The sequence below is a fragment of the Phocoena phocoena genome, chromosome 18, assembly GCF_963924675.1.
Source record: "Phocoena phocoena chromosome 18, mPhoPho1.1, whole genome shotgun sequence".
NCBI classification, from domain to species: Eukaryota; Metazoa; Chordata; class Mammalia; order Artiodactyla; family Phocoenidae; genus Phocoena; species Phocoena phocoena.
This window is the reverse complement of record NC_089236.1, coordinates 65308860-65332031: the sequence shown is the minus strand read 5'-3', so window position 1 is coordinate 65332031 and position 23172 is coordinate 65308860. Positions and strand designations below refer to the sequence as shown.

At 39.0% G+C, this 23172-nt stretch overlaps 1 protein-coding gene across 3 annotated transcripts in view; it reads left to right on the top strand.

Annotated features, from left to right (window-relative positions):
• Positions 1 to 17909, top strand: part of DCT (dopachrome tautomerase) — a 32540-nt gene extending 14631 nt beyond the window's left edge. Inside the window, exons 6-11 of one of the 3 annotated variants that reach the window (XM_065896066.1) lie at positions 1010 to 1145; positions 6034 to 6067; positions 7251 to 7271; positions 12678 to 12727; positions 13678 to 13879; positions 17403 to 17581. In XM_065896066.1, coding sequence (XP_065752138.1) covers positions 1010 to 1145; positions 6034 to 6067; positions 7251 to 7271; positions 12678 to 12727; positions 13678 to 13879; positions 17403 to 17581 — 622 coding nt within the window. Of the gene's footprint in view, positions 1 to 1009; positions 1146 to 6033; positions 6068 to 7250; positions 7272 to 12677; positions 12728 to 13677; positions 13880 to 17402 lie in introns of all 3 variants that reach the window. The other 2 variants (XM_065896068.1, XM_065896067.1) reach the window with 2 other exon arrangements.
• Positions 17910 to 23172: the final 5263 nt, after the last annotated feature.

Sequence of the window (23172 nt, the reverse complement as noted above, 5' to 3'; positions counted from 1 at the left end):
GGTCTTCTCCCAAACTGAATTCTCTCTCTCAACCGTGTGTAAATTATACAATTGGTGTGTTATTTGGGGCCAGGGGCAGGGTAGGCTGAACTTACTGCAGAGGTCGTGCCAAGGGTAGCAGAGCCCAGAGTCTGTGCTGGGGTTGGACACATCCCTCAGAATAGTGTCAAAGGTGAGGTGAAGGATGACCTTTACCTTGAAAAGGAGCATGCATTAGTTTTTCATTGTGATACAGGTGCAGTTGACACAGATTGCACTCCATATAGATTTTAGTTAAGCGAGTGGTTTTCAAAGTGTGGTGCCCAGACCATCATAATTGACATCACCTGGGAGTTAGGTAGAAAGAACCACAGATTGTTAGGACCCAGCCTGTACCTACTGAATCAGAAACTCTGAAAGTGGGGCATGAAATGTGTATTTTTATTTTCCAGTGATTCTGATGTATGCTTAAATTTGAGGATCACTGAGTTAGGGTATGGACAATTAAAATTTCCTGAAAATGAGGAGGGGGGAAAAAGAGAAAGATAAGGGGTATTTGGGGATATCTTTAGAATGCTGAATGTATTACAGTCAAACAGCAGATGTATTTAGTGGAGAAATAGGAATATAAGATTATATGTGAATTCAAAAAAAATTTATTGATCTCAGACCACGTGCTGGGCATGGTACTGAGACCTGGAAATACAAATTTGAAGAAACCATAGTCTCTGTCCTCTAGAAGTTCATATCTAGCACGGGAGACAGATATGACGGTAAATAATTGTCATACAGTACACAAAAGATATAGACTCCAACTGAGCAGGTGTGAAAGTAGCATGGATTAGGAGTTCCCTTCTCTTTAGAAGATCTCATTAAAGGTTGTCGCTAATTCTTAGCTATTTAGCTACAACAGAGCTTCCCACTTCCCGACACCATCTCAAAATAGAAGGCTATTATCTAGGCTGGAAAAAATACAAAGGGACCTTTATCAGTTCATGACTCTTGTCGCTGACATACTGATTTCTCTCAGGAATGCCCTGGAAGGATTTGATAAAGCAGATGGGACCCTGGACTCTCAAGTGATGAACCTTCATAATTTGGTTCATTCCTTCCTGAACGGGACAAACGCTTTGCCTCATTCTGCTGCCAATGATCCTGTTTTTGTGGTATGTTCAAAGACTCAGAAGAGATGAAAACTTCTCTAGATAATGTGTTGGATTTATGTGCTTTACAACAAGATTAAGGTTTGGCGTGTGTTTTATTCTCTGTGTGAATGGGATGTATGCATATGTAAGTTAATTTAAATCTACGGCATAGGGGTGGTTAGAAAGCATTTGAAGTTCCCTAATCAGAAACCTATACTTTAGAGATGGTTAGCTTTGGAATGACCCTAGATGGGAGTTTACAGTCCAGAGGTGGATTCAAAAGTTAGCATAATAATATTATAAATTATACCGTAATTTAGCATAACATATCGTACATTAGCATAATGATGAGTGATTTTTCATTGGTGGGATGAGTGGTGTTGAAGGTACGTGATGGGCTGGAAGTACTGTGCAGGTACTGTGACCCTTGCATGATGCCCAGGTACCTGAGGTCCAAAGCTCTGTTTGGTGTTTGGTCCAGGCTTCCCTCACTTCACAAAGGATTCTGGCTAAAAATGAGCTGCTTTTGCCATCAGAATATCAGAAATGTGGACTACTGGTCCCAACTTCTTACAAGGTGGGGGCTTGTCTGTGAGTCCTCCATTGCCATCTTTGTTCTTCTGTAGGATGGTCCTTGTTCCCTGGCTCTAACTTGATATCTCACATCACTTTTCAGGCTATCATTTCAGCCATCAGATTACGCCAAGCATTTTGATGTCTACCTTCTCTGCTATCTATCTACTCATCTATTGACACCATATGTCTCTAAATAAGTTTTTATTAAAACACACATTTTAAATTATAAAATTTGTACCTACAACACATATTCATAAGAAAATATGTCACTCCTACCCAGTACTCCAAAATGTTGAGTAGAACAGCAGAATCCTCTGACGAATTGAGGATTAAACCAAGACCTTTCACTCCTACCAAAGGTGATAATGGTGATGCTGGTCATTTTTTTTGTTTTAAACATCTTTATTGGGGTATCATTGCTTTACAATGGTGTGTTAGTTTCTGCTTTATAACAAAGTGAATCAGCTATGCATATACATATATCCCTGTATCTCCTCCCTCTTGCGTTTCCCTCCCACCCTCCCTATCCCACCCCTCTAGGTGGTCACAAAGCACCGAGCTGATCTCCCTGTGCTATGCAGCTGCTTCCCACTAGCTATCTGTTTTACATTTGGTACCGTACATATGTCCATGCCACACTCTTACTTCGTCCCAGCTTACCCTTCCCCCTCCCCATGTCCTCAAGTCCATTCTCTACGTCTGCATCTTTATTCCTGTCCTGCCCCTAGGTTCTTCAGAACCACTTTTTTTTTTTTTTTAGATTCCATATATATGTGTTAGCATACGGTATTTGTTCTTCTCTTTCTGACTTACTTCACTCTGTATGACAGACTCTAGGTCCATCCACCTCACTACAAATAACTCAATTTTGTTTCTTTTTATGGCTGAGTAGTATTCCATTGTATATATATGCCACATCTTCTTTATCCATTCATCTGTTGATGGACACTTAGGTTGCTTCCATGTCCTGGCTATTTGTAAATAGTGCTGCAATGAACACTGTGGTATATGACTCTTTTCAAATTATGGCTTTCTCTGGGTATATGCCCATTTGTGGGATTGCTGGATCATATGGTAGTTCTATTTGTAGTTTTTTAAGGAACCTCCATACTGTCCTCCATGGTGGCTATATCAATTTACATCCCCACCAACAGTGCAGGAGGGTTCCCTTTTCTCCACACCCTCTCCAGCATTTATTGTTTGTAGATTTTTTTGATGATGGCCATTCTGACTGGTGTGAGGTGATACCTCATTGTAGTTTTGATTTGCATTTCTGTAGTTGCTAGTAATTTGATTTTCAATCCTAAATCTCAAGGACTGCCAAATCTTATGTCCTTATTTTGAGGAAACCCCCTAAGTGTGCAGGGCTTGACAATATTTTTCTGTCAATGGCCAGATAGCACGTGTTTTAGGCTTTGCAGGCCAGATGATCTCTGTTGTAGCTATGCAACCCTGCCACTGTAACATGAAAGCAGCCATAGACAATACATGAACAAGTGAGTGTATTACCCAAAGACTGGGTTCAGTCTCTTGGCAGACATTGAGCCAAAAGACACAACCAAGCCAAAGATTGATCCAAAGAAGGAAGGATTTATTGCTTGCAGCAAGTAAGGAGAACACTGGGGATATTTCCCAAAGCAGTGTCTCTGGGAACAGCAAAATTGGGGAAGTTTTAAGCTAAGGGTATATGAATATTCATGAAGGGGCTCGTGCAGAGGAGATTCAGCATAGAACTGGGGCAAAGGTCGACAGAGTCCAATCTTTAGTTGATTGAAGTCACAAGTCAGAAGAGGTTAACATCGTCATCTCCTAGGTTCCAGTGATCAGGTAGTTGATCTCTAGAGGGGGGTTTAGATGCTTCAGAACAGCTCAAGAAAGTGCTTCAGGCCAATCTTTGCCATTGAAACGGAACTGAGAGTTCAGTTTCAAAGACAGCTAACTTGTTGTCTTTGCTATAGCTACTTCTCTTGCCTGATAACAGTCAGTTTGTTCCTTTGTTTCCTTAAAATTGTTATTACTGAGGCCTGTTCAAGGGCAAGCATTGAGGACAGGCTTAGATCACCAAACGGCTTAGGCTTAAAATGGCCTCTCTTATGTCGAAAAGCTGTATCTGGTTCTTTCCCACCAGGGATTCCCCCTCCCCTATCTGCCTACAAGTGTGGTGTTCTAATAAAACTTTATTGACAAGAACAGGCTGCGAGCCCTATTTACCCAGCAGGCTTTAGTTTGCCAACCCCAGCTTGAAGGGATCAGTGTCTTCTCTGCCGTACAGATGTCTCTTTAGTCATCTTTCTCTTCCTGCTCTAGTTAGAAGCCCACATTATGACTTAATGGATGAGGAATTCTGTGACTTACGTGTAGTTCAAAGACACTAGATGTTTAATCGTCCCTGTCTTCATTACTTTTAATACCTTTAATATTTAAAATTTTGTTTTCTTTGGTATAAGTTATGTATATATAAATAGACAAAAAGCCACAGCCCTTCTTTGAAGGCACAGAAGGAGTAATGTTTTGGCACCAACTCCAGAACTCACAGTTACTTTAGGCTGTTTACAAAGAGTTTCATGTTGAAGCCAATTCAGCTTCAACAGTATTGAAAGCCAGGTTAAAGCACTTAAGTTAACAGAGCTATAGCTTCCAGAATTTCAAATTCATGAGTCAATTTATGCAAAAATATTGCATATAACATTTATTAAATTAATTTTTCTGAAATCTCTTCAAGCAAGAGAAATACAAAGTTGTATGTGATCGCAATAATGAGTATAAGAAGGTATAATGCTAAAATGCAGGAAAAGCTCTGAACTGATCTCTGAAATTCTAATTTTAAGGTAATTGAAGGAAATGCACACATTTATCATGGAAAATAATGTTAGGCCACAGGAATGCTAAGTAGTTCTGTTTTCAATATTAAATGTAGGTATAACCTAGAAAAGAAAAAAAAGAGGGAAGCCAATACACTATAAAGTTAAATAGTTAACTGCCACAAAAGAAACTATGTTAGAGACTAGTAACTTTCTTCCCAATTCCTAAAGATAATATTCTTAAAGTGTATTCGGATATTGTCCTCCTAGAAAGTTACATTTGGCAAGTTGTAATTCTTTCAATTCCACAGTAGCTAGGAGACTCATAGGTTGCATGGTTAGTACTCACTGAATAGCTCATGTGTCTGTTCCTCACCTTATATGCTGAAATTCTAAATGGAATTAAGACATACAAGCAGCCGTATTACCATTTGTATTTCTTTCTTTCTTTTTTTATTGAGCTATAGTCAATTTATTTACATATAATATTGTGTATATTATATATGTAACTGAATCACTTTACACCTGAAACTAACACAGTATTGTATGTATATGTATTCTTTTTCAGATTCTTTTCCGTTATAGTTATTATAGGTTATTAGATTAGTACAGCATGTTGAATATAGTTCCCTGTGGTATACAGTAAAACCTTGTTGTTTATTTGTATTTCTTAACAATGACAATCATTTGGATAAGAAAGGAATTTAAGAACATAAACCAAGAAAAGAGAAAATGAGTCTCTAAAAACAAAGATCTAATGGATTACACTAAGTTAAGCCTGTAAGACCTTATCGGACTCTACTTTTCTAGGCTGCAATAAAATTACTAAAATTAATAGGTCATAGTAGCAAATATAGAATACTTCTGAGTTAGTATGAGTTTAGTTGAAATTTTACAAAAGAAGTATATAGGACATTGCTTTTCTCCCATCAAGAGCAAAGCACTTAAAAATGGGTCTATTATATTTATCTTTCTTAAAAAGTCATAGAGTAATATCTTGAGTAATTAAAATAACATTGTTTTATGTCAATTTTAAATGTATTAATGATTTATAATTGCAGAAATATTGGCAAAAAAGTTTTTAGATGTCCATAATTTCATTTCAATATTTCTGCTTATTTTGTTTCATATTCTTATATGTTTATACAGTTGCCAATATAGTGCACACATTTTTAGGTTGTTACATAGTTTCCTAAATTTTTTAATTAAAAAAATTTATAACATTATAAGAGGTTCAAATGTAAAAGGCACAAAATGAAGTCCCTGTATCAATACCACCTCCCAGCTATCCACTCCCATTTTTCCCTATTCTTCCAGATATATTTTATAGATATACAAGCACATATATTTATGTATAATATTTCTCTTTTATACAAATGGCAGCATACTATAGAGACTTTTGAGACTTTGTTTTACTCTTTAGTTTGTTTGTTTTTTTTACCTATTCTAAACACTTTTTTTTTTTAAAGGACACATGGTATCCTGTAGCATGAATTTTTCCTGAAATTGGTCTCCTACTGATGGATGTTTAGGTGGTTTCTAATCTTTTGCTTTACAAACAATACAGCAATAAATGAACATGTAAGATAAGTCAAGAGGATAGAATCACGGGCTCAGAAGTTAAATAAACGCATTTGAAATTTTGATAGATGTTACCAAATTGCCCTCTGGGAGGTTGAATGATTTTTTTCTCCAACCAGCTATGTAGCAGAGGGACAATTCCCCGACTCTTTCTCATTAATATAGTATGTTATTACACTTTTTCATCTTTGCCAATGTGATAAGTGAAAATATTTCAGTGAATTTAATTTTCGTTTCTTTTCTTCTAAGTGAAGTTCAACATCTTTTCACATATTTAAAGAACCATATGCATTTCCTTCTCTGTGATCTGCATGTTCATGTAGGATAATGACTTCTGGGAAGAGCAAAAAAAACTAAACGTTCTTAAGAGAATTAGTTAAATGATTTATTCTCTATGTAAGTTAGTAACAAATACAACATCCTCTTTTGATATTTTATTTTTCTTGGAAACCTAATACTCTGTTCATATAAAGATGTATTTTCCAGATTTCACTAGCTTAAGGGAAGCTAATGTGATCATTGATACAATATCCAATCTCGTGGTTGGTACTTAGCTGATGTGCAATAAATTACTGAGCATCTATTAATGTGTCCCTACGCTAATTGAGCATCTATTAATGTGTCCCTACGCTAATTGAGCATCTATTAATGTGTCCCTATGCTAATTGAGCATCTATTAATGTGTCCCTACGCTAATTGAGCATCTATTAATGTGTCCCAACGCTAATTGAGCATCTATTAATGTGTCCCTACGCTAATTGAGCATCTATTAATGTGTCCCTACGCTAATTGAGCATCTATTAATGTGTCCCTACGCTAATTGAGCATCTATTAATGTGTCCCTACGCTAATTGAGCATCTATTAATGTGTCCCTACGCTAATTGAGCATCTATTAATGTGTCCCTACGCTAATTGAGCATCTATTAATGTGTCCCTACGCTAATTGAGCATCTATTAATGTGTCCCTACGCTAGATGCCATGCAAACATAGTCCTTTACGTTCACAAACTGTGTCTGGTAAACAACTCTCCTCATTTGAAATATGGGGAAAATAAAGTTCAGAGAGGCTAAGAGTTGAGTACAACATCAGATGAACTAGTAAGTGGCTGAGCAGAGATTATAAGAAAAGTTTTCTCCTCAAAAATTTCCCCACGTGGAGTCTTCCAGCTACAATTTTGCCTTTTGTCAGTTTAGACAATTCTAATTTGATCACTTCACAGTTGCTTTCATTGTAGCTGAGGACACATTGTCCTGTTAGATAATGTTGATAGGAATTAACACTAATTGGTGAGGCAGGTCTGAATAATTTCCCTTGACTTTTTTTTTTTTTTGCGGTACGCGGGCCTCTCACTGTTGTGGCCTCTCCCGTTGCAGAGCACAGGCTCCGGACGCGCAGGCTCAGCGGCCATGGCTCACGGGCCCAGCCCCTCCGCGGCATGTGGGATCTTCCCAGACCGGGGCACGAACCCACGTCCCCTGCATCGGCAGGCGGACTCTCAACCACTGCGCCACCAGGGAAGCCCTCCCTTGACATTTGAAAAGATAGGGCATTGGTTTTGTCATGAGTAAGGATTCATGACTTTAAAATGCCACATTTACTTATTTAATATATGTATTTTTAAATAACTGAGATAGACACCCACTGATTCCTAAGTAGCATAACATCTTGGTGAATTTTACAAGAGCTGAGGTGCCAGAAAGGGTGGCTGGCCACCTGCTTGGGCAGGAGCTCCCAGGGTGGCAGGGTTTCTATTGGCTCAGTCTGGGTGGTTTTATTTTATTTCATTTTATTTTTAATAATTGAAAAGCTCTAATAATATTTAATTAGGTACAAGAAATACTCTTGACTGAAGTGTGTACCACATTCTATTGTGATATACTCTTATTTACTCTTTTTTATTGAGGTATAGTTGATGTACAATATTACATAAGTTACAGGTGTACAATATAGTGATTCACAATTTTTAAAGGTTATATTTCGTTTATAGTTATTTTAAAACATTGGCTATATTCCCTGTGCTGTACAATATATCCTTGTGGCTGATTTTATACACAATAATTTGTAGGGATAGTTTGATTTTTAACTTGCACATGCTAAATGGCTAAATGGAGCTGAAGGGGTTCTTTTCAACTCTAGACTTTACAAGGATAAACACATACTGTACTGAGAAGAACTAAACCTGTAACTAAGAGATGAACTATATACACTTCATTATTGATGAATTAAGTGGTATGACAGCAAACCATAATTTATATACAAATCTAAGATGGTTCTAGCATTCATTTGAGTTCCTCTCTCCTAGAGCTTTGGTGGTCCCTTAGTCTTGAATGGCCTGGGAGTATCTCAGTTCTTCTCTAGAATGTCTTCTAACATCACCCTGGTCCTCTCTTTTCAACCTGCATTGTCTGCCTATGATGTATAAAGTTCAGCATACCTCGCATCTTTTAAACTGACATACTAATAGCAGAACTCTCCTGTGTTCTCTGTTTGCATTTGTTCAAAGTTTAATGCTTAAACTACAAGCTTTCTTCCTCAAGGGTATAGAAACTGAGTTCCTAATGCTCTTGATATTTCTTCTTATATGCATGCTATCATATCTTATATACAGTGTATACTGTATAATTTTATGTATACATATGTATATCTTGTATCCAATGCTATTATACAAATCTTTTGTGCAGAAAGTGTGCTTTCCCTATGTAACTCCTCCAAAATGCCTGAAAAATACCTTCTATTCTGTTTGCTCAGGGTGCAGTGAGAGAGTGGGTAGAAAAGGATAGGGAGAGAAAATTATAGCAAAACGGGAAACACACACCATCCGGGCTGAGTCCAGGAGACTATTATTATTCAAATGCCCATTTTCTCTGTTTGTTTCTTCTCTCTCACTGAATGTGCCGTCTATGGAGTGCTCATGTCCCTGTGGGAGAGCTTAGTCAGCTAAGTAGAAGTTGGGTGTCGTGTAACTATTTCATGCCTATTTCATATGGCTTATTTAGGTATGTAAAACCAACATCTTGACTATACACTGCTTCAAATCCTTGACAGAACAAGGCAAAAATAAATAAATATTATTGATACCATAAAATAACAAGCATGGTTAGCTATGCTTTTTAGGAGTTACCATTAGGAATTCTCTCATTTAGAAATTCGGACCCAACTTTTTACTTGTGACTTCTAACTTAAGTTTTAAATTAGAGCCTCTCATATGGAACTGTGTGTCATATCGTGTGACTTTTAAATGCTCAGATATGAATTCTTAGAGGACCAGAGCATCATGATGTTACCACAATAAGATCCACTCTGATTATGAACGACATCTTCTGGATAGTAATACATGAACTCAAGTGGTGAAAACCACAGTGAGCTGGTCTTTGATAAAGTACAGATGTGTTTTCAGTCAGCCTAAGGTTTCGATAGTAATGTTCCTCCAGGCACAAATACTCTTCTCTTGTCATCACGAGATTCCATGTGGCCGGAATCTGAATTTGCAGCCATTTAAATGAAGGTTAAGTTTGGTAGTAACTTTATCCTCCAATGATCTTGAGAAAGGTATGCATGCTTTCCCTGTACTTTATTAAGTTTCTTTATGCCTGTAAGCACAACATTTGTTGATCAGTTGCTTTCTTCTGCAAGGGTTACATTTAAAAATTTTTTACCTCGAATGCCCATGTAATCACATTTTCTTCAATACTGCCTCGCAAGTTGAAATTTAGTGCGTTTTTTTTTTTCTTCCTGTACTTATCCACACTTTGTTGGAACAAGATAGAATAAGTTTTATACCGAAATTTGTAACCTCATTTCTGAAGCACTCAATTATTAATGCCAAAATGTAACTATGAATCTCTATAGCAGATACAAGTCAAAAACAGTTTACTTTTACTTTGTTTTGTTTTTATTTATTATCGTCAAATTACATTTGGCCTTTTCAGAGATATTAACTTAGCTTATTTTCAACCTGTGTCCAACAAACGTATCATTAGTTTCTCAAGAGCAATTCAGGGTATTTTGTTGAGGAACAATGTTCATAACTTCATCAAAAATACCTGGTCTCCAGGTTGCACTACTTCTCTTTCTAGCCTCTGGATACATTGTTGCTCACAGCATTTTGTCTGTTGCCTTTTCTGCATCTTCTTGGCACACACTGGCCTTTTTTTTTTTTTTTTTTACTACATTCTATAAATTGGGTACTCTGTGTGTAGTTCCTACTAGAGCTTTTATTGTATAATGTTTAACAACCCTTCTGAGACCTATAATCTCTCCTTCTTACTCTTCCCCTGTTATCTCTCCAAATTATGAATTGTTTTAGAGTGTTGTCCCCTCCTTAATTATTTACACTTTGTGCTGGGTGAATTCTAGTGCTTTCACCCAGTTATTTACCTCTTACAGCATTAAATCTGCATCTTTCTATGCCCTGAGAGTCTCTTATTTCTTTTCGTAAATCACAATTTGATCTCTCACTTGAACTCAGACAGCATCTAAAAGTTCAAGAGATGCTGTATGGCCTTCCTTGGAAAATACATTCTGGTACACCCTTTTTTCTGTGTATCACTTAGCATTTGGTTCAGCTGCTTAAAACAGAAAACCAAAATTACAGAAGCCTAAACAAAAAAGAGGTTTATTTTTCTCTTTGTGTAAAAGACCTCTAGTGGCAGGTGGTCCAGGGCTGATATAGTAGCTCCATAGTCATCATGAACACCTTCTGTCTTTCTGTTTTACCATCCTTGGTGAGTGGCTTCTTTTCTTAACTTTGCTTGCTAGCTGCTAAGATGGCTGCTGCAGCTTCAGCCGTCACATCCATGTACCAGGAAGCAACGAGCAGAGATGGAAAAGGAAAAGGGGACACTTTTAAGCGAGACAACCACCTTTAACGAGATGTCCTAGAAGTCCTATCCAATGACTTGCAGTTAAATCTCATGGATAACTTGACACATTGTTTCACCCCAAACACAAAGGAAGTTACTGTGGAAAAAGCAGAGAAAGGCTATTGGGTAAGCAACCCACCGTGCTTGCTACACTTAGACACTGTACATCTATTGCCTGGTCTCCACGCTTGAGGCAAAACTTCTGTTTGAGGTTGGCAGGCTCCCGAGGCTACATCTGGAGAAGGAAGCACAATCGCCCTCTCTGGGAACCTCTTAACCTTCCGTGGAGTTTCCAGGATTTAGAGCATGTGATATTGTTTTCAGGGACCCACACCAGCAACTAACACTTAGCTCCTTTTCCAGGGCTGAGGCCCCTTCTCAAAGATGAACTGTTTCTGAACTCTTCTTATGGGAAACATTGGTCACTAGCATTATTATGTGTTCTTCTCAAGTTGTTGCTCATGCCATAAACTCTATGCCTTTATTCCTCCGGGGTTTAAATTTTGTTACTCAAAGCCAAGATTTCAGAACTCAGAAAATCCTTTCTCTCTGTGAAAGCCCAGGTCTTACAATTTGATGTTTTGGTTTTTTTTTTTTTTTTTTTTTTTTATGCGTTACGCGGGCCTCTCACTGTTGTGGCCTCTCCCATTGCGGAGGACAGGCTCCGGACGCGCAGGCTCAGCGGCCATGGCTCACGGGCCCAGCCGCTCCGCGGCATGTGGGATCCTCCCAGACCGGGGCACGAACCCGCGTCCCCTGCATCGGCAGGCGGACTCTCAACCACTGCGCCACCAGGGAAGCCCGATGTTTTGGTTTTTAACGTGACTGTCTCTGCCATGAACTTTAAAAGTCCATTCAGGAAAAAAAAATCCCCTCAGTAAATCACTTGATTCTTTTTACTATCCTGAATGTAGTAAGCTCTCACTGTTGCCTGAACGGGTGGACTAACTACAGGAAACTTTGGGTAAGATTTGAAACTATTATCTACTAAATAAACAACAGTAATACAAGCCAGAAGGGCAAGGCAATTAAAAGGGTTAAGAAGTGCAAAGGACTGAGAAGTCAGACTGGGCTTCCCTGGTGGCTCAGTGGTTGAGAGTCCACCTGCCAATGCAGGGGATGCGGGTTCGTGCCCCGGTCCGGGAAGATCCCACATGCCGTGGAGCGGCTGGGCCCGTGAGCCATGGCCGCTGAGCCTGCGCGTCCGGAGCCTATGCTCCGCGACGGGAGAGGCCACAACAATGAGAGGCCCGCGTACCGCAAAAAAAACAAAACAAAAAAAAAGAGGGCAGTCAGGGAAGATGTCTCAGTACAGGGACCACTGAGCTTGTCTTGAAAGACTCTGACACCAGAAAACAGAAGGAACAGGATTGCAGACAGAGGGAAATAGCACTTGTTAGAAAGAGGCCTGTTTGGCTGAATTGTACAAAATATAAAACTAATTTGCATGGCACTGTCATCAGCTAACAGAAACTTATTAAGCATCTACTCTGTGCAAGTTGTATGCTAAGCCTAAAACTTCAAAGATAAAAAGGCCTTATCTCTGGCTTTTAGGAGTTAGGGGTCTTGTTAGGGGAAATTGATAAACAAATAACAAGTTATAGTATAATTTGACGAGCTCTATCATTGGTAAATTGGTAAACGAATTCATTTAACAAGTACTTTTGAAATAAGTGTCACCCTTCCCCCTTGCAGCAAACCCTGGGTTGACAGGCCCTGGGAACACAGCAGGGAAGGAAAAGCAGACAGGGCCCCTGGGCTCCCTGAACGACAGTCTAGGAGTGAAAGAGAACCTCTAACCACGGGGCTGATCTCTCACATTTACGTCCTGCTGCAAAATCAGGACTATAAATGTGAAATTTTGCTGTTAATATTTTAAAACATGTAATAATTGCTGTATTTGAAAAGGACTTAGCTTCCTTGAGAAAATAAAACAGCACTATGGGCATTACAATGTTTTTAGACTTTTGCTGGTGTAACACCGAGAATTCAGATGACAGGGTTATAAAATGAGCACATAGAAGGGTGTTCCTGGTGAGAAAAACTTGAACACCCATTTTGGATGTTTTCTTTCTTTCTTTTCTTTTCTTTTCTTTCTGTCTTTTTTTTTAAACTATCCGTCTGTATTATAATACTGGTAAACACGTTTCCTTTCTCTCTTGTTAAAACCAAATCATCTGAATATTGACTACACTATATATCTCATCACACTTGCCTTTTTTTTCTGAACCTAATAATTAACATGCATTTGTTGAAGGCCTCAAATATTCCTAAACCAATGTTAAATCTGCAACATGAACTTTCATTTGTCTTAACAAAGGGGTTTATAATACTGTTTGGAGAGATATGCCATACAGCCTTGGAAACGTCACTAAATATGCCAGTGGGTTTGTCACCAAGAAGTTCCTGATGTCAAGAAGAACCAACCCCAGGCTTCCCTGGTGGTGCAGTGGTTGAGAGTCTGCCTGCCGATGCAGGGGACACGGGTTCATGCCCGGGTCCGGGAAGATCCCACATGCCGCGGAGCGGCTGGGCCCGTGAGCCATGGCCGCTGGGCTTGCGCGTCCGGAGCCTGTGCTCCGCAACGGGAGAGGCCACAACAGTGAGAGGCCCGCGTACCGGAAAAAAAAAAGAAGAACCAATCCCGTTTCATTTTAGAGAAAGTTCCAATCAGATTGGTCTGATTGGAACAGACCTATCCATGTTGACACCGTGTTCAACTGTCTTGCAGGTCCTTCATTCCTTTACTGATGCCGTTTTTGACGAGTGGATGAAAAGATTCAATCCCTCTGCGGATGCCTGGCCTCAGGAACTGGCACCCATTGGTCACAATCGGATGTATAACATGGTTCCTTTCTTCCCTCCGGTGACTAATGAGGAACTCTTTTTAACTGCAGACCAGCTTGGCTATAGCTATGCCATTGATCTGCCAGGTAACTAATGCAACTTCTAAATGCGTGATTCGTTCATCTTCTAAAGAAGCTTTCTTTCCTTTTTCCTTTCTTTTTAGTGTAAACCACGACCTTAAATTGAAGTACTCAGGTCTAGTTAAGTTTATTGGCAATTTTATAGAGTATCTATATTTACCAAAATGAGCCTTTAAACTACCAATTAAACATCAGAAAAGGGACTGGTTGGATGACTCTTGTTTTAGAAAACTGAAAGTTGTTAAGAGAACTTATTTCACAGGGAAAGTATCTGCACCCGATTTGACAATTCTACTTGCATTAATTGAAAACTGGCCGTGGTTTGAAATGCCTAAGCGATAAAATCAAAATGCACTAGCCACCTATGGATGGGTACTAGCAGGACCTAAAGGTAAGGCTGGCTTATGGTGAGGCAGACGCAGCACGTGCCTCAGGCACAAAGTTCAAGGGCAAAAACTCAGTAATTGAGCTAAGGAGTAATATTCTCAAAAACCCAAATTCATGCAAAAACATCTATGATGAATACGCTACCAAAATTTTAAAGACAGGCTGTCGTTGTTTGTTTGTCTTATATCCCTGCATCAGTTTGTAAGTAGACCAATTTTTTTTTCCCCAGTTAGCTAGTACCACACCTGCTGAATGGGTTTATGAAGATGACAATGGCCTGCCAATAGATTGGGCTGCATGGGGCTTCATGTGTACATTTTTTTTTTTTAATGAAATTTTTGAAGTCATGTTTTTTTTTTTTTTTTTTTTTTTTGCGGTACGCGGGCCTCTCACCGCTGCGGCCTCTCCAGCTGCGGAGCACAGGCTCTGGACGCGCAGGCCCAGCGGCCATGGCTCACGGGCCCAGCCGCTCCGCGGCACGCGGGATCCCCCCAGACCGGAGCACGAACCCGCGCCCCCCGCATCGGCAGGCGGACTCCCAACCACTGCGCCACCAGGGAAGCCCCGAAGTCATGTTTTTAAGTTGTAGGTTTTTTGTTAGCTTTTCCACCTGGTTCAAAATACGGGAGGATGTTTTGATAAGTGTATGTAGGGGCATTATATTTTTTTATTTGCCCAGTCCCCAGTATAGCGCCATGTGCCATTTAAAGAATCTTAGGACAGGTTGAGAAAGGAAGGTAAAACAATTTTTTAAATCTCTAAATTTTTCAAGAAGCTGAAAAACATACAGCCTATCTGCTGGTGGCATTTCCCCATTGGTGCAAAGTAATCAAGATGATTTCTGAGGTCACGTGTCTCTCTCTCTCTCTCTCTCTCTCTGTCTCTCTAACTTTCAAAGCCTTTCAGACCCTGGTGCCTGTCCTTTCTTTTTCCTTCCAGTTCTACATCTACTGCAGCTTACTGATTTGAAGTTTCCGTTCTTTGGTCAGCTAAGGATATCTCTTTGAAACTTTTCTCTTTTCTCTGGGATTGAACATAATAATAATCAGAAAGTTTGGAATGTGCATTTTGACCATGCTTTCATGTCTTCTGGCATCAGCCAATTAACAGGTACAGACCAAGAGTCTAAATATGCCCAGAATGCACTAACTCAATAGAAGATACAAATTACATTCATTTATTGGTTTAACAAAGAAATTTACAATCCTGCCCGGGGAGACATAACTATAACAAAAGGTTGGAGAAGGGAGAGAGGGATTTGGGAAAGGAGCTGGGTCTTGAACTAGATTAAAGAGATGGTAGGTTTTAGGTAGGTGAGGGGGAAAGAAGGGAGCATTTTAGATTGAAGAAGGGCAGGGAACAGGGCTGTGAAAGACACATGTAGTCTATATAGAGGACCATGAGACGAAGGTCTGGTTGTAGTGGAGGGCTTGGGTAGATAACTGTGAATTAAAGTTGGATTTGAGAGAAGGGCCTGGTTACTGAGCGCTTTAAAAGCTGGGCAAAAACCACGAGATGCCACTCTACACCCAGAAAGCAGAAAGTAACAAGTGTTGATGAGTGTGGAGAAAATGGAATCCTCGTGCACTGCTGGTGGGAATGTTAGGGTAGTCTCTGTGGAAAACAATATGGCAGCTCCTCAAAAAATTAAATGTAGAATTACCATACGATCCAGCAATTCTGCTTCTGGGCATATATATACCCTCAAAGAATTGAAGGCAAGTAATGAGATATTTGTACACCTCTGGTCATAGCAGTGTTATTCACAACAGACAAAGGTGGAAGCCGCCCAAGTGCCCAATGACAGATGAATGGATAAAAAAATGTGGGCGATACACACAATGGGATATTATTCAGTCTTAGAAAGGAAGGAAATCCCATCACATGCTGTAACATGGGTGAACCTTGAAGACCTTATGCTAAGTTAAATAAACCAGTCACAAAAGGAGAAAAACTAGGATTCCACTTCTATGAGGCACCTAGAGTAGTCAAATTCATAGAGACAGAAAGTAGGATGGTTGTTACAGGGGCTGGGAGGGAATGGAGAATTGGGGAATTACTATCTCAGTTTTGCAAGAGAAAAAATTTCTGTGGATTGATGGTGGTGATGACTGCACAAAAATGAATGTATTTAATGTCACGGAACTTAATTTAAAAATGGTTAAGGTGGTAAAATATATGTAATGTGTGTTTTCCCACAATTAAAAAATAATAAGTAACTAAAGAAAAGCTAAGCAGAGGAGTTTGGACAATAACAAAGGCAATCGTTTTTGGCTCCTGAACCAAGAAATGACAGAATAAAAATCTGTGTTTTAAGAAGATGAAGATGGCAATAGATCCTGCAGGAGGAGACAAATTAAAATCCTCTTGGAGAAACACCATTGTGATGAGTCAGGGTCCTCTGTGGGATTGGAGGGAAATAACTAGAAGGACAATCTTACATTTAGAGAAGTGTAGAGTATAGAACAAGAACCCAGTTCAGAGAAACTGAATTTAAGAACAGCCGGCCAAGGATATGATCATTTTGAAGGAAGCAACAAAAAATGAAATCCATGAATTTTGTGGAAAAGTGCTTATAAAATATATTTGAATAGAGGATCGGATTTATCATGTGATGATTCAGATTTTATTCACAACTATTTAAGTGGGTCCAAATTCCTTCCGCTCTTGCTATTGATTCTCTCCTGTTATAATAGCCAATCTCATTTGTCTTACTCACTTATCACCCCATAAAAAAGGTAGAGACAATAGAAGAATTTCTAGACCTGAAGGTTGTATATTTTGCAGTTCCCCAGATACCATTTTAGCATGCATTTTTTTACAAATGAGTTTCTAACTCACAAAAGTAGTTATATACTTCCTTGGAGGGTTTATTTTGTATAGGTATTTATCGTAAGAAATTTTTAAAATGCAATAATCTACATTCAAGTAATGGAACGCCATTTCTCACTTCCTCCAGAAAAACAATTGTGGATATGATAAATAGTCGGTAAGGAAGGAGAAGATAAATTTTATTCCGGCCAGTGTAGTTTTGCTTTATCAACAAAAGGGCATGTGAAAGGCTAATAGGTTTATTCTTCCCTTGTCTAAGAGTATTCAGCCGATGAAAATCCCAATCATAGACCCTTCTCTTCTGCTTTAATTTCAGTTGAAGAAACTTCAGATTGGACCACAACCCTCTCAGCGCTTATGGGGATGCTGGTGGTTTTGGTTGGTCTTTTTGCACTGCTGCTTCTCCTTCAATATAGAAGAGTCCGAAAAGGATATACACCCTTAGTGGAGACACAATTAAGCAAGAAGAGATACACAGAAGAAGCCTAGGTGCTCACGCCTTACCCTAGAGAAGAGGCTGGCCAAGGCTTAGTTCTGACCCTGACAGTGAGCAAACGAATCCTCACTGTTTTTCCTTTCATTGAAGATCTTTGGCATAGCTCCTCCTGTTGTGGTGATCCCAAATACGCAAGATGCTTACCTGTAGTTTCTGGTTTGCTTTGTTTATCTAACAAACAAGCTCAAGTGCTTGAGGGTGTCTCTACCATCAAACAAAGGTAGAGCTGATGATGATTGGTGGTACTTGTTAATAATTCCCCATATTGATTAAGTCTCCTCGTGTTCTGAGAGCACCCCAAAAAATCGATAGAGTGGATTCATTGAAAGGTGCAGGTCAGTGTAATTTGAGAGCTGGACAAGATCATGGTTAAATCTTTCTCAGCGCACACGTCTTCATTTGTAAACGGATGGGGGCAGGAAGGTGCAGGTGCTACATGAGTCTCCAAGGTCTCTTTTAGGTGTAAACATCTGTGATTTTAGGTGGCTTCCTGCTCATCTTTCTGCGGCTTCTTTTTCTTCTTTTCTCTTGTTCTCTCCAGCCTTTAAAATGGCCTTGAAGATGAAAATAGGCCTTATTTTCCATACAGGATGGAGAACGAATGAATGAATGATCAATTTGGTTCTCTTTTAGAAATTAGACTTTACAGAGTTTATAGAGAGTCTGCAGTTCTTGACAGCGGAGCTATGACCAGAGTCCATATTCCTTTGCTAGGGAGCCTCAGATGAAAACTTATTCATGCATTTGGCTTATTTTTAAGAGTTGACTTTAAATTCATTAATGCTGCCCTGTACTGACGTTACTTACAAACGCTAATTGCGTCTTATCATTTAAAAGCAAACCATCCATACAAAATACAACAATTCAGAATTAAATGGCTATGACCCACTAAGTAATCATCAGATTATGAGAGATGAGAATGAGGCAGGCTTTACGAAAATGTTTAGACTTATCAAGATGATCCCTACTTCTGACGAGTTAACATTTTTTGAGCTCTTAAGACAGTTTCATCTGTTCATGTCTGGTATCCATGCAGTAGGAGTGAAGCCACCGAGGTGGCCCTTCTGTCCACTCACTTCAGCTCCTCTCTACTGGAATGGATGTGTGTGAAGAATGGGGCTTAAGAGCACCCTGGAGACTTCTCCATATGGGGGGGGGGGGCTAGAGGGTACAAGATTTACCAATACCCAGTGTTATTCCCCGGAATAAGACTGCAGAAGCCAGAGAAATGGACAGAGCTCAATCTGAACTGAATTTGAGTGAGTCTCATAAAGTATACCTGAGAGCAGGCTCAGCAGAGGAGAATCAAGACAGCCCAGAGTCCTTCATGGGGTGAAGCCCTGCTTGGATCTCTAACCAGCGCCACATGCATAGATCTCAATGCCTGCCTTTAATAGAATTCATGGCAAATTCAGCAGCGTGTTATTAACATGGTCCACTCTGGCAGGTTTATTTTCTGAACTCAAGGTTGTTGGGGAACACATTTTTACATCCTGTTTTTAAACCAAAAGAGAAATATCTTAAGATGAAGATATAAGTGCGCATGGTAGGTATGTTCCTGAAAAGTTGTGTATAAATCAATTATACATTAAAAGCACCAGGGGAAATTACTTTTTATGGATGAACTATTATGAATAATTCTATAAAGCACATAACCACCTCTAGCTTATCCTTCGAGTATATCAGAATTTTCATACATCATATTCTCATAAGATTTGTTTAAAAGCAAGATCTATCTGCGGCAGAAATAAAGACTAACCATTTACACTTAGCTCCTTTTAACTATAGTGTGTGCAACTTTTCATAAATATTATGTTTTATGATGCCTTCCTAAGAGAAATAGTTTCCTAATTTTGTAGCTCATATTAGAGTAATAAAATTTTCTAGAATTTTCTAACATGACAATAAATCAGTGACGACTGCCTTTCAGCAAATCTAAAGGTAGAATAAACCTGTAGAGTAAAAAGTTGGTATTTACTCACAGTGAATACTATGTAGATAAACTCAGAAAATATCACCGAGCATTATACAGCCATACGTCTCAATGATGGGGGGAAATATTCAACCTTGAAGAAAATGAACAGATTGCTTTATATGCTTCTATCTGTAGTATTAGAAAAATTGTGTGTATATGAAGTATGATTTTAAAAGAAACGCTTCTTAAAAGCTAACATTCAAAAGTGAAATGAAATCCAATACCATCTTTCCTTTGTGAATTAAATTCTCTTCTAATTCTAAAATTCTTTGACATAAATTTGTGTCTTGCTTAGGATTTAACATTGTTATCCTAATCTCACATTAACAAGAAGTAGAAAACTTACTCAAGAGGAAAATAAAAATAAATATTGTTTTGCAGATTACTGTTTGTCTCTTGCGGGCTATTGTTTTTTAATTTGTGAACGTCAATTCCCATCTTCTTGGCACTCGACATATACATGAAATTTTATGTATATACATAAAATACATAATAACTACTTCACTTTTGAAAATAAGTCCTTAAACTTGGACGACATTATGCTAAGTGAAATAAGTCAGACAGAGAAAGACAGATACTGTATGATATCACTTATACTTTGAATATAAAACATACAATAAAGTAGTGAATGAAACAAAAAAGAAGCAGACTCACAGATATAGAGAACAAACTAGTGGTTACCAATGGGGAGAGGGAAGGGAGGAAGGGCAAGACAGAAGTAGGGGATTAAGAGGTACAAATTGTCAGGTATGAAATAAGCTACAAGGATATATTGTACCACACGGGGAATACAGCCAATATTTTATAATAACTCTAAATAGAGTATAACCTTGAAAAATTCGGAATCACTATACTGTATACCTGTAAATTGTGTAATATTTTGTATCAATTATACTTCAATTAAATAAAAACGAAGTCCTTAAATATGCTGGTGTTTCTACTTTCTATTGAGTTTCTAAGCAACTGCTACTTCCTAGCTCTCTATGATACAGGCAGGAAGAGGAGATACTACCCCTTTTCCCAGGTAAAGAGTCATCTCTGATGTCCCTACAGTCTAAAGACTGAAATTGGAGTGGGGGGTGAGTAGGGAAGCCACTTGAAGTCACTGTCCAGGGAGGCAGCCTCCTCCTAGAGGAGCCTTCCAGCTCAGTCAGCTTGTTGGAGACGCCCCGAAGAAGGAAATTAGAGCCAATAGATGTAATGGTTACATGGCGTTTGCTTCCACTTCTAGACTTGAAGCTTCTAGAGGTCAGGTTGTACAGCTCTCTGTACAGCTCCAATGCCATTGTATCAAAGCACTTTAAATAAATAGCTAGAAAACGGTGGTGGTGAACTGATACAGGCACATAAAAGAGCGAATTCACCTCCCCCACCCTACCCCCTGCCCCCTCAGTGGGAAGTAGCTACTCTCTTCAATGCAGTGGCAAAACCCAACTCTTCCTATTTCTCCAGGGCCTTGTTCATCCTGATTACTCTGTAAATACTTTTTGAATGCATAAACTAATCTCAAAGTAGAACTTTTTTTTTTTTTTTAATTTTGTTTTTTCAAAGTAGAACTTTTCATTCAGGGCTTCTGGCATGTGTTTTGACATGTACTGGATAAAACATAAGATGATGGGGTTTTGTATCGCTGCCATGAAATGAATAGCAGCCTATCTTTCAGATTCTGAGTTGTGCCTATGCTAGATAGAATTTTACCCCATACAACCTAATACGAGGGGCTACTTCTCAGCCATATTTTCTTCTTGGGTGTATCTTTTCCCCACCATTGGTAGGCCCTAATTCTACCATTCATACGGACAAGAGTAGAAAGTTAAGACCTCACAGTATCATTATAGGGCCTTCCACCATCTGATGTCTTAAAAGCCTTGTTTCCATGGAAGGAGTTATTGGGCAAATGATTTAGCCAGGCAAAATCAGTGCCTTTCTTACATGGATGGACCCATTGGTGAAACTAAAGAAATTCTCAAAGATAACATGATACTTTACTTATAATGGCAGTTCAAGATGAAAATAATTCCTGTAAATTTAATTATACTTGTGTAGGTAGTTTAATGAAATCTTGAAAGCAACACACAAAATTGTGAGCAATAGGATAAAATTTTTGAAAGCTAAACAAAACAAACAAACACACAAGCTTCCTATTCAAGGCCTGAATGCTCTGTATATTATCACCAACAGTATTTCTATTTGGCAGGAACCATTAACCCACTTATGTTATTTGCCACGTTGATTCAAGCCAGAATTCTTGGATGTAACATGACGGAATTTGGTCCTTTCTTCTAGCCATTCTCTGCTCCTTTGCTGGTTTATAACAAAGCTAAGACTATCACAGTGTCTCCCAAACATAACTGAGAGAAGCTTAAACTTGTCCCTTTTTATTAAAATACTAGAGATTTCACTGCCAGAGTAGACACTCTGATTACTCATTCACTTTGTATGTTATTGGGTGTTTCTGAATTTGTAATGAGCACAAATGACCATTTTGATTGAGAGGAATTAGGCTCACAGTAAAGCAAAACCTGCCCTCTTGTGTTGTATTAGAAAATCGCACAATTTTGGTAAAGTTCTTAGAGCTATTTTCCTCTACCGTTGTTAATTGCCTGGGGTCAGAGAAAAAAACAAATGCCAGAAGGTTTGCCATCAATTCAAAAATCAGAACAGATAAAGAACAATATTTAGAAGGAAACGATTTCCTGTGAAGGCAAGGTAATCATATAATTAAAGCTCTTAGACTTTCCTTTCCAATGTACTTTGAATGTTAAATGTTCCCCTGCAAGCCATAAAACTCTGGGTGAACATTTCAGGCCACTGGGCAAAACTCTTTTATGCTTGTCAGATACACAGAGGGTATAATTTAGTCAAATATTATTTATATGATCATACTGCAGCTGGAGATAGGGACTACTTCTTTTTCAACTAAAAACAGTTATTGAGGGTTTCCCTGGTGGCACAGTGGTTAAGAATCCACCTGCCAATGCAGGGGACACAGGTTCGAGCCCTGGTCCGGGAAGATCCCACGTGCCGCAGACAACTAAGCCCACGTGCTGCAACTACTGAGCCTGCGCTCTAGAGCCCACGAGCCACAACTACTGAGCCCACGTGCAGCAACTACTAAAGTCCGCGTGCCTAGAGCCCGTGCTCCCCAACAAGAGAAGCCACAGCAATAGCCCCCACTAGCCACAACTAGAGAAAGCCTGTGTGCAACAGTGAAGACCCAACGCAGCCAAAAACAATAAATAAATAAACAAAATAAAATTTTAAAAACCTGTTACTGAGAAGGTGGTAAATTTCAGTAAAGTTTTTAGAAAAAATACTGGATCAGTGAATTGAAACCAGATATAAATATCTGAATTTGGGTGTAGGTGTGAGCAGTGTCAGAAAATGTCCTTTACTGTGGAAAATTCACTTTTCAGGACTGGACTATTGGCATGGTGGTACCAAAAGCAAATGTTTACTTGGGTGCCCACAGTGGCTTATCTTATATTAGGTGATTGCAAAGATAAAGAATCTCAAATAATAAAGAAAACATGGTCTCTATCTAGTTTTTGTGAAGCTCTTTCTTCTAGTATGTACACCCAGGTAAAGATTAGAGGGGGGAAACAGGCA